This window comes from Pempheris klunzingeri, chromosome 17, assembly GCF_042242105.1.
Source record: "Pempheris klunzingeri isolate RE-2024b chromosome 17, fPemKlu1.hap1, whole genome shotgun sequence".
Lineage (NCBI taxonomy): Eukaryota > Metazoa > Chordata > Actinopteri > Acropomatiformes > Pempheridae > Pempheris > Pempheris klunzingeri.
Genome location: NC_092028.1, coordinates 1,450,420 through 1,460,243, shown reverse-complemented (window position 1 = coordinate 1,460,243; position 9,824 = coordinate 1,450,420). Strand labels below are relative to the sequence as shown.

Here is a 9,824-nt window from a genome sequence, read left to right as displayed (position 1 = left end):
TAGATCAGGAGTGAAGTTAATGAAGATGAAAATTGTATTTTCATAATCTTATTCATTGTTTTTAATTGGTCGGTCCTTGTTTTTAATTAAAATGTTTCCCTCTGTTCGACCAACAGTCTAAACCCTGACTTATTCAGTTAAGTATCGTAGAGTAAAACCAGTGAATGTTCATCCATCAGAGCATCTTTAAAGAAAGGCTAATTAATTAATCACATTGAATAAATGTGATGTCATAGTCATTTTGGATCGATCTCATTCAGTGTGAGATGAACTGGTGTCACTTTATTTTCTTTGTGAAATGAATCTAGTTTGAGTACACGGCTGCAGGTCCAGTGGGACGGACGGACGGACAGACAGACAGACAGACAGACAGACAGACAGACGGACAGACAGGAGTCCTTGTTTCTCATCTGATTATGATGGTTGAGTAGGTGCAGTTTTCTTCGGTATCGACGGAGCTTTAAACAATCAGGTTTTAGCGACACAAACCTGGAGGTCAGAGCCTCGGAGGAGACTGATGAGCAGATTAGACGAGATAAACTGAGGAATTTATGAGAGGAGACAGTCGCAGAGAATTACTGTCAGGCTTCGCCTCCTCTGACCGAATTATCTGATCGATGAATTGGATTAAAGAGGAGCCCCCTCCTCTGTCTGATCTGCAGTCCTGATGTCCCCTGTGATAGCGGTCCGGTCCTTAAGGCACCAGAACACCAGCGGGGCTCAGGTGTTCACATCCTCCACGCCAGGAAAGGCTCTAAGTAAAAGCCAAACATTTATGATACCTTAAAGACGTGTTTCTGATTATACTTAAGCAGTAACCTCGAATGCAGAACTTCTACTTGTAACAAAGTGATTTTACACTGTAGTATTATTACGTTTAGTTAAGTAAAGTGACACAATACTTCTGTTGTTACTGACACTCCATGAGAGAGAACGGCTTTATTTCATGACAGGACAAGTGAACAGAAACTGGGGCTGCTTTCAATCATCTAAAACCCTGCAGCAGCAGTTCAGCACAGGATGTGTTACCAGCAGCGGCTAAACGAGCTAAAAAATGCATGAACCCTGGTGTAGTGCCCAAAACAGCAATTCACATAGGATCTCTATTGCTTTATCTTGAAACTGTGCATGTTTTATGTTGGCAGGTCTTTACACACACACACACACACACGGTGTTTTCTTTTCTAAACCTTTGAGCTCCATCTAGTGGACGGCTTCATAGCATAAGGTCGTCTAGTCCAAACTTCCAGGTGTGAGATGTGTTTTTAAAAAAGAGCATGTCTACCTGTGGACGTAGGTGATGTTGTTCATCTGTCCAATAAAGTTTTGAACAAACAGACCTGACCGGCCGATCAGTGGCTCCTCTGGTTTACCTGCTAAAACAAGAAACTGAAACAGAAATTTTATTTGATGGCTTATTTTGTGATCATTTGGCAAACTAAACAGATTTATTGTTCTGGTCTAAAGATGTTGGACAGAAACTGAAGTATGTTGAGTTATCGCTCTCTGCACACACACCAGACTCCATTCACAAAAACAGTCATTTTACCTCACAGAACACAGACGCTGGTGGTCTGCTGCTGCCTCAGCCGGTTAGTTTGTGTCTGGTCTGAACTAACCCTTTAAGACACAAAAGTCACAATATGTCACACACGTATGTTAAAAACAGGGCTCAGGTCTTTAATTAGACGTATATGAGACTTAAACTGTTAAAATCAGGGAGGGGGTGTGGAGCCGTTGCAAGGTTTACAACCCACCAGATGTCACTCTGCTGCTGAGCTAAGTTTTCCAGCAGATGAACAGCAGGTCCAGGCTGGTACAGGTAACCCAGGCAGCAACAGTGAGATGAGGGATAAAAAGACAGCCCACAGAATCTAAATGAAATGCCACATAAATGAATTCCCAGGTTTTCATTGAAGAAAAGACATTTGGACGGTGTTTAGTTTGTCATACACATTAGAAATGAGAGACCTGCCTCCACCGGGGAGATTCTGTTTCATCCAACCGCTGCAGTAAATACAGAAAAAGTACCTGCTTCCTCTCCTCTTCCTCTTTGGAGTTTAACTGGCGTCTAATAACAACCGGAAGATCCTTTTGGTTTAACCTCAAACAGCCGTTCTATCGCTCTCTGGACACACACCAGACTCCATTCACTAAAACAGGGATTTTAGCTGATGCTGCTTCCATCAGGTAGTTTTCTTTGTGTCACTGAGAGACTTCAGGTTGTTGTTGTGGGCTGTTAGCTCTGATTCAACTCAGTGTTGGTGTGAAACAGGACCTGGGCTCATTCTGAAGTGAATGAAGTGAAAGCATAGTTAAGCATGGTGCCTACGGGTCCTTTCTTAAAGTCTTCTGTTCTGTTTTAGTTGTTAACCACTTGAACATTTGATCCTTACTGAACTCAGTTGGGACTAGAATTCAGATGTGTCTGTTATCCAGTTACTGCACATTAACGTGTGTGTTCTGCTCCCAGGGCTGATGTACCGCACTATGCATGTGAGTTTGCTTTTAATATTGGCAAAGTTTGTCCCCTTGTGGCCACCGTAGGGTCTGTGTGGATGGCGTGGAGGAGCTAACCTGCAGACTTTCTCTCGGTTTACTTCCTCCATAACTTTTCTCTCTCTTAATGACTTCAAAGCGAGTGTCGTTCGTGTCGTCGCTCAGCGTCTCACGGTCCCTCCGAATATTTATATTCAGAATCTAACTGTGATGAACACTAAATAATGTGGAGGAAACATCGTCATTCGGACAAAAGCTGAGCGGCAGAAGTGTTGATCCGCACGAGGAGGATGACTGGACTCGTTGTGACACACAGGAAGCATTCACCTCTTTATTTGAACCATTAAACAGAATCACAGTAATGACCCAGAGCTCGACATCAGATGTAGGCCGTAACACAGCTGCACTGACTAATATCAGTGAGGACAAAGGTAGTTTTCACTCCAATAAACCCATTTGTACTGATGTTCTTTAACTCAAACAGTTGTTGTCAGTTTGCTGTACTAGTTTTGACCTGGCAGCATCTGTATTCACTGTGTTCACTGTGTTCACTGTGTTCACTGTGTTCACTGTGTTCACTGTGTTCACTGTATTCACTGTATTCACTGTGTTCACTGTGTTTACTGTGTTTACTGTGTTCACTGTATTCACTGTGTTTACTGTATTCACTGTGTTCACTGTATTCACTGTATTCACTGTGTTTACTGTATTCACTGTGTTTACTGTATTCACTGTGTTTACTGTGTTTACTGTGGTTACTGTGGTTACGCCTGTACTTCACATTCTGTGTTTATTTTCCTTGCAAGTTTGGCCTAAAACAGCTGCATTTAAGTGTTGGAAACCTTCCGTTTAACTTGCTGATACATGTAGACCCCCCCCCACTCTGAGCTGTGAGCGTGGACACACTAACTCAGAGACAGGGAGCAGCTGTACGGGACATAAAAGCCGGGGTGCAGCGGCTCTGTGAATCTGCAGTGGAAGGTGTACAGGTGCTGCAGACGGCCTGCGGTGACGCTGTAGAAGGACAGAGAGCCTCTCTGCCAGTCCAGGTACACTCCCACTCTGCGTGAGGTGATGGCCGTCGGTACGTCCGTCTTCCTCCCCCCGTGGATCACCTGGTAGCTACCAAAACAGCTGAGGCACCACGACTTGTCGTTGTGTCCGAGCCAGCTCTCGTAGAAACCGGTTCTGGCGATCCCCTTGTACGCTACGCCAATAAACCCCCCCCCGGTCCACTCCACCTCCCAGTAGCAGCAGCCGGTCAGAGCCTCCCCACACAGCACCTGATCCTGTAGGTGAAACCTCTCAGGGCGATCGGGGTAAGGATGCCACGTGTCCGTGCCTGTGACCTGAGGGCCGTGCTCCGACAGGAGGAGGTGTTTGTGCGCCGTGTTTGGATCCAACGTGGGCCGGAGTGAATCTGCAGGTAGAGACGCAGGAGAAGGTGTTTACTGTTGTGTTCATCATCATCATCATCATCATCAGTGCAGTTAAAGTGCAGGACACCTGACACAGGTACAGGAAGTCACTCTGAGGGGGGGAGAAGACATTTCGCAGCAGGAAGAGCACAGGTGTAGGTAACCAAATGACTGATGGCTGAATTCCATTTAGCTGCTTTAGTCTCAGGTGGCTGGCCTTGTGCACACTGGCTCACTGGGACAGAGCTATCATTAAGCTAGCGCTGCTGCTAGCGGCCCGCTAACGAGCCTTTATTACCATTACCTTTATTAACCACACAGCTGGGAATACTGCAGTGCTTGTACTGAACTAGGATTTGACTTGTAGTGTCCCACCACTGCTCTGCAGCCACGCTAGCAGCCCCGTGAGGCTGTGCTCTTGAGGTGGTCTGTTTGAGAGCAAGTTAATGTGGACGTGCTGAAAAGGGCTCGTCTACAGAAAAGGAGTTTACAGTATATTAGTTTTTGACATAAGAACCCAAAAACCTGGTTCACTGCTACTGCTGACGCACTGAAACCTGCACACTGCTAACACACAGCAGCTGAGGAAGAGGTCTCACCATGAATCTCTTCTGCTAAAGGTACAATCAGAAGTTTTTCTGAGAGGAGCACCACAGTAATATATTTCTGTCTGTCAGACGTCATCACTCACATTTCCTCTGTCCAGAGATCAGCCTGTGTGCTCCTCCGTGATCCACCCTGTAGGAGGATCAACAGACCGGTGAACACGTTATGTCAGTGATTTAGACTAATCTACTGGTGGACTTGGCAGCTCTGTATGTACTGTGGCATCCTGTTGACGGGGTGGAAAGAAAATAGAATATGGAAATCTGTGTGAACGGATCATTAAACTGGACAAACTAATTCATAAAGCATGCACACCGACAATAAAAGCATCTGAGATTAACTTTTGACCTTCAGAGTAAAAGCAGTGAAGGAGTAATGCTAACATGAGCTATGCATGGCCACATAACATAGTAGTGATCATTAGCCAATCATAGCAGAGACACTGGGATATAACGTCGTGTTTCATTATCGATTGATAATCTATACTGTGTCTGGGGATAAAGTCCAGGTCAGGAGGTGAATTTTGAGCTTCAACATCAAAAAGGAAGTGCATTTCATATTAATGCCCACTGCAGTATTTGGGCCATTTCACAGACTCTACTGTACCAACCTGACTGGTAACAAATGATTTGTTAGAACAGCTGCAGCCAGTGACCATGATAACCTGTAAAAATACTCTCTCTCTCTCTCAAGTACGACGAACCGGAGAGTGTTTAGGCTCCAGTCTGGATCCTCTAGTCCAGCAGACAGCAGCTTCACCGACTCTCCTGGATGGTTGTAGCTCAGGTCCAGCTCTTCCAGGTGGGAGGGGTTGGAGCTCAGAGCTGAGGCCAGAGACGTACAGCCCTCCTCAGTGATCAGACATCCTGACAGCCTGCGTGGAGACAAACCTCTAGTGTTCAAATCAATCAGGATTATAGGTGGATATAAACGTAATGTTTTTTCTGTATGATGGAGGCATCTCTTTTGGCCTCTTGTTGTGAGGAGAACAAGGTCAGTAAGTTTGATTCCAGTGTTGTTTTAATAAGCTTATTGTGATCAGTGATTGTCTCCGCTGAATACTGAATACTAGGTGGGTTAAACAAAGAGGTCCTTTAGATGAGCAGGCGGCTGCAGAGGGGAAGTGGATCCGATCATGGCGGTAGGGGTGTGAAGCAGCTGTCACCCATGTGAACCACAGACTGTACATGAGAAGTGGACGTAGCCACCGTGATGTCACCCGTTGGTTTATGGACTGTTTGTTTTATTTTTTATTTTGGAGCCAGAAGTGACGATCAATCCACGAGGACTGCCTCTGATTGGTTAGGTTTAGTCATGACGTGCCTCTGATTGGTCAGGTTTAGTCATGACGTTCCTCTGATTGGTCAGCTTTAGTCATGACGTTCCTCTGATTGGTCAGCTTTAGTCATGACGTGCCTCTGATTGGTCAGCTTTAGTCATGACGTGCCTCTGATTGGTCAGGTTTAGTCATGACGTTCCTGTGTTTTAATGACAAACAGGCGTTAAACGGTGCTAATGAAGAACCATATTAACGTTTCCTTACTTGACCAGTTACAAACGTTCAGTTGCCTGCTGGGTGATGAGTAGTGAGAGTTAAATGCCACTTGTCTACCTGAGAACCTTCAGTTTACAGTTTGGACTCTGGAGTCCGGCAGAGAGCAGCGTCGCTCCAGGGCTCCTCAGCTCGTTGTTGCTCAGGTCCAGCTCTTTGAGGGACAGGTCCGACCTGACCGCTGATCCCAGTCGCTCACAGGATATCTCTGTTACTCCACACTGATTGAGCCTGAAAACAAAACAAGTTTTAACATGTTTCCGGCACACAGGAGAAGATCAATTCTCTAAATGTCAAAATGAAGTGATATCACCTTAGAGTCTCCAGCGTACAGTTTGGACTCTTCAGTAGAGCAGACAGCCGCTCCACTCCTGCATCACTCAGCTCGTTGTTGCTCAGATCCAGCTCTCTAACACTGGAAGAACTGGAGCTGAGCGCAGATTCCAGCATTTCACAGCTTTCCTTCGACAGCCTGCACTGGTTTAACCTAAATACAGAGGGAGATCTCTGGTTTCACTACCGTTCAACTCACATAAAGAGCAAACGAAGGCTGACGAAGGCCTAACCTTAGTTTACTCAGTTTACAGTTCACACTCTGCAGCCCAGGAATGAGCAGCTGCACCGCTGAATCCTGGAGCTCGTTGTTACTCAGGTCGAGCTCCGTCAGATGGGACCTCTCAGCTCTCAGTGCTGAGGCCAGGACGTCACAGACATCTTCAGTTGTGAGGCCACAGCTGGAGAGCCTGTCAGAGAGCCAAACTTTTACTTGATTTATCCACAGAAGGCCAATGGAAAATGCTAAATAGTGTCTGACATTAATGCACAACAACATTAAAGGTGCAGTCTGTAGGGTTTAGGGGGTCTTTTGGCAGGAATATAATCTTCATTATCATGATTCCACTGGTGTATAATCACCTGGAACCTGAAAGAGTCGCTGTGTGTTTATGTGCTGCAGGGATAAACTATTTTTGTCGGCCAACCTGGAAGTTTAGTTTAGACAGAACCCTCCTCTGATTGGTCAGTGAGCAGGTAGCCCCGCCCTAAAGCTCCTCCCCCTCTTCCTGGTGTATCTTCCTCTAAATGGACCATCATTGACTAAATGAACGTCCTGCTGTTCTGAAGAAGACTGTAAACTAGAGACTGAGAGCAGAAACTGTTCACTGAGCTGATAAATCAGGAGAGAAGTCTCCTCATTTCCTCATTGACTTCCATCCAATCAGACTCCTGTTTGGAGCCAGTGGAGTCGCCCCCTGCTGGACACTAGAGAGGATGCAGCTTTAAGGCTCTTCAGCATCGGCTTCACTGTTCAGACCAGGAAGCTACGAACACCTCTTTTGTACCGTCTGTGTTTGTGCTTTGGTGTGAAAAGTCGACTCCAAAAGATTGGCTGGCAATGCATGGTCCTTTTTAATAATGTGGTGTGCTCGCTTCCCTGGAAAAATAATCAGAGTATTTGGACCTTCTGTACATTAAGTCAATGTGAAGTCTCTAGAATAAGCCACTCACTGAGCAATTCTGCAGTTTCTCGCCACCGGCACCAGTCTCCTTCGCCCTTCATCTGACGTGTTGAAAGTCCTGAGGTCGAACTCCTCCAGGACCTTCTCTGACGTCAGCAGTTTGTAGGCCAGAGTGGAGCACAGGACGGGGGAGAGCTTCTTCTCTGATCTGTTCTCTGACTCCAGGAACTCTTGAATTTCCTGGTCCACAGAGTGGTCGTCCATTTCGATCAAGCAGAGGGACAAGTTGACACATCTCTCCGCTGAGGTTGCCTTCCTTTGTACCATTTTCAGCGTGCGGATGTGTTTTTTAACACTGTCTGATCTTGAGTTTTGGACGATCAGGCCTCCTAAGGCACGCTGGTTTGACTCGACAGTGAGGCCATGAAGGAAGCGGACAAATAAGTCTAGATGGCCATTGCTGCTCTCCAGGGCCTTTACCAAAGCCCCCTCCAAAAGTTCATGTAAGGTCAGACTGCTGGTGCTTTCAACATTTGATGTTTTTGGCATGGCTTTCTTGAAAAACCGATTGGCAAGAAGTTCTCCTTGTACAGGAGGAGTGGAGTCTCTTTTGAGGAGACTCCTCAGAGCGTTGATGTTCTGGGTTGAGTAACTGTGATAAGCGTAGACGGCAGCGAGAAACTCCTGAACGCTTAGATGGACGAAGCAGTAGACCATTTTCTGGAGGAAGACACGCTCCTCTTTAAAGATGGCGGTGCACAGGCCAGCATGCACCACAGCTTCAGTCACATCAAGACCACACTCCTCGAGGTCCTTCTGGTAGAACAAGAGGTTTCCTTTCTCCAGATGCTCAAAGGCGAGCCTCCCCAGCTTCAGAAGAACTTCCTTATCGGTCTCCTTCACCTCAGCCTTCCCATACTTAGTCACCTTCCTCTTTGTCTGAACCATCACAAAGTGTGAGTACATCTCCGTCAGGGTCTTGGGCAGCTCTCCTGTTTTATTTTCTCTCCACATGTACTGAAAAACTGTTGCAATCATCCAGCAGAAAACCGGGATGTGGCACATGATCTGGAGGCTTCTTACCATGGTGATGTGTGAGATGATTTTACCGGCTTGCTCATCGTCAGGAAACTTTTTCCTGAAGTATTCCAACTTCTGAGGGTCAGTGAAGCCTCGTACTTCTGTCAGCCTGTTGATGTACTGCGGAGGGATCAGGACGGCGGCCGCAGGTCTGCAGGTTATCCAGAGGAGTGCAGGCGGCAGCAGAGTCCCTTTGATGAGGCTTGTCAGCAGTTTGTCTACTGAGGATTTTTGCGTGACAGAGGACACAGACTGTCTGCTGTGGAAATCCAGTTTGAGTCGGCTTTCGTCGAGGCCGTCCAGGATGAAGGCGGTTCTCCACTCGATGAGCATCCCTGCCAAGACTTTTTCTAGTGACGGATGGAAAAGGCTCAGCAGGCCCAGCAGGCTGTACTGTTTATCCATAATCATGTTCAACTCACGAAATGGGAGAACAAACAAGACCTTCACTGCGTTGTTTGCTCTCCCCTCCACCCAGTCAAGGATGACTTTCTGGGCACAAACTGTTTTTCCACTGCCAGCGATGCCTTTGGTCAAGACTTTCAGACATTCGCCTTGGCCATGTGAGGGCGTGAAGATGTCGCTGCAGTCGATTGGCGTACCATGGGCGGTTTTCAGGGTGAATTCTGTCTCAAGCTGCCACACCTCATGTTCAGTATTAATCCCCTCACACTCCCCCTCTGTGATGTAGAGCTTTGTGTAGATGCTGCTCAGATGGATTCCACTTCCTTCTCCAGCACTTCCTTCAACTACATATTGAAACCTCTGTTTCAGGTCGATGCGGTGGTTGTTTAAAGCCTCCTCCACATCACTGGTCACTGAGGGAATGCATCAAAAAAAGAAAACGCATAATGATAGTTGCAGGCAGCACTATGGTGAGCAGACCAGTGTCTTTACCAAAATATATACACTACAAGACGAAACCTGCCCTGAGACTGAACTCGTGTTAGTAGTATTACAGTGACAGAGTTTTGAGCTACAATATAAATATGTAGCAGAATTTAAAATTTTGTTGAACTAGAAACTGCTGTTATATCGCTGTCTTCAAAGCCACCAGACTCCATCGACAAAAACAGTCAATTTACCTTGAACAACACAGGAGTTGCTGGTCTGTGTTTGTGTTTGATCCTGTGTGAATTGTGCAATGAATTACGCTCATGTTTGTCAGTTTAAGACCTGGAAGATCCTTTTGGTTTAACCATAAACAGCTGT

General features: G+C 46.3%; 1 protein-coding gene across 1 annotated transcript in view; it reads right to left on the bottom strand.

The window, feature by feature from the left end:
- LOC139216276 (NACHT, LRR and PYD domains-containing protein 12-like) overlaps window positions 1-9,824 on the bottom strand; it is a 169,793-nt gene that overhangs the window by 154,341 nt on the left and 5,628 nt on the right. Inside the window, exons 2-7 of the mRNA XM_070847367.1 lie at window positions 8,866-9,430; window positions 7,582-8,763; window positions 6,642-6,818; window positions 6,389-6,562; window positions 6,136-6,306; window positions 5,227-5,397 (exon numbers count right to left, since the gene is read on the bottom strand). Of these exons, the coding sequence (XP_070703468.1) occupies window positions 5,227-5,397; window positions 6,136-6,306; window positions 6,389-6,562; window positions 6,642-6,818; window positions 7,582-8,763; window positions 8,866-9,430 (2,440 nt within the window). The remainder of the gene's footprint in view (window positions 1-5,226; window positions 5,398-6,135; window positions 6,307-6,388; window positions 6,563-6,641; window positions 6,819-7,581; window positions 8,764-8,865; window positions 9,431-9,824) is intronic.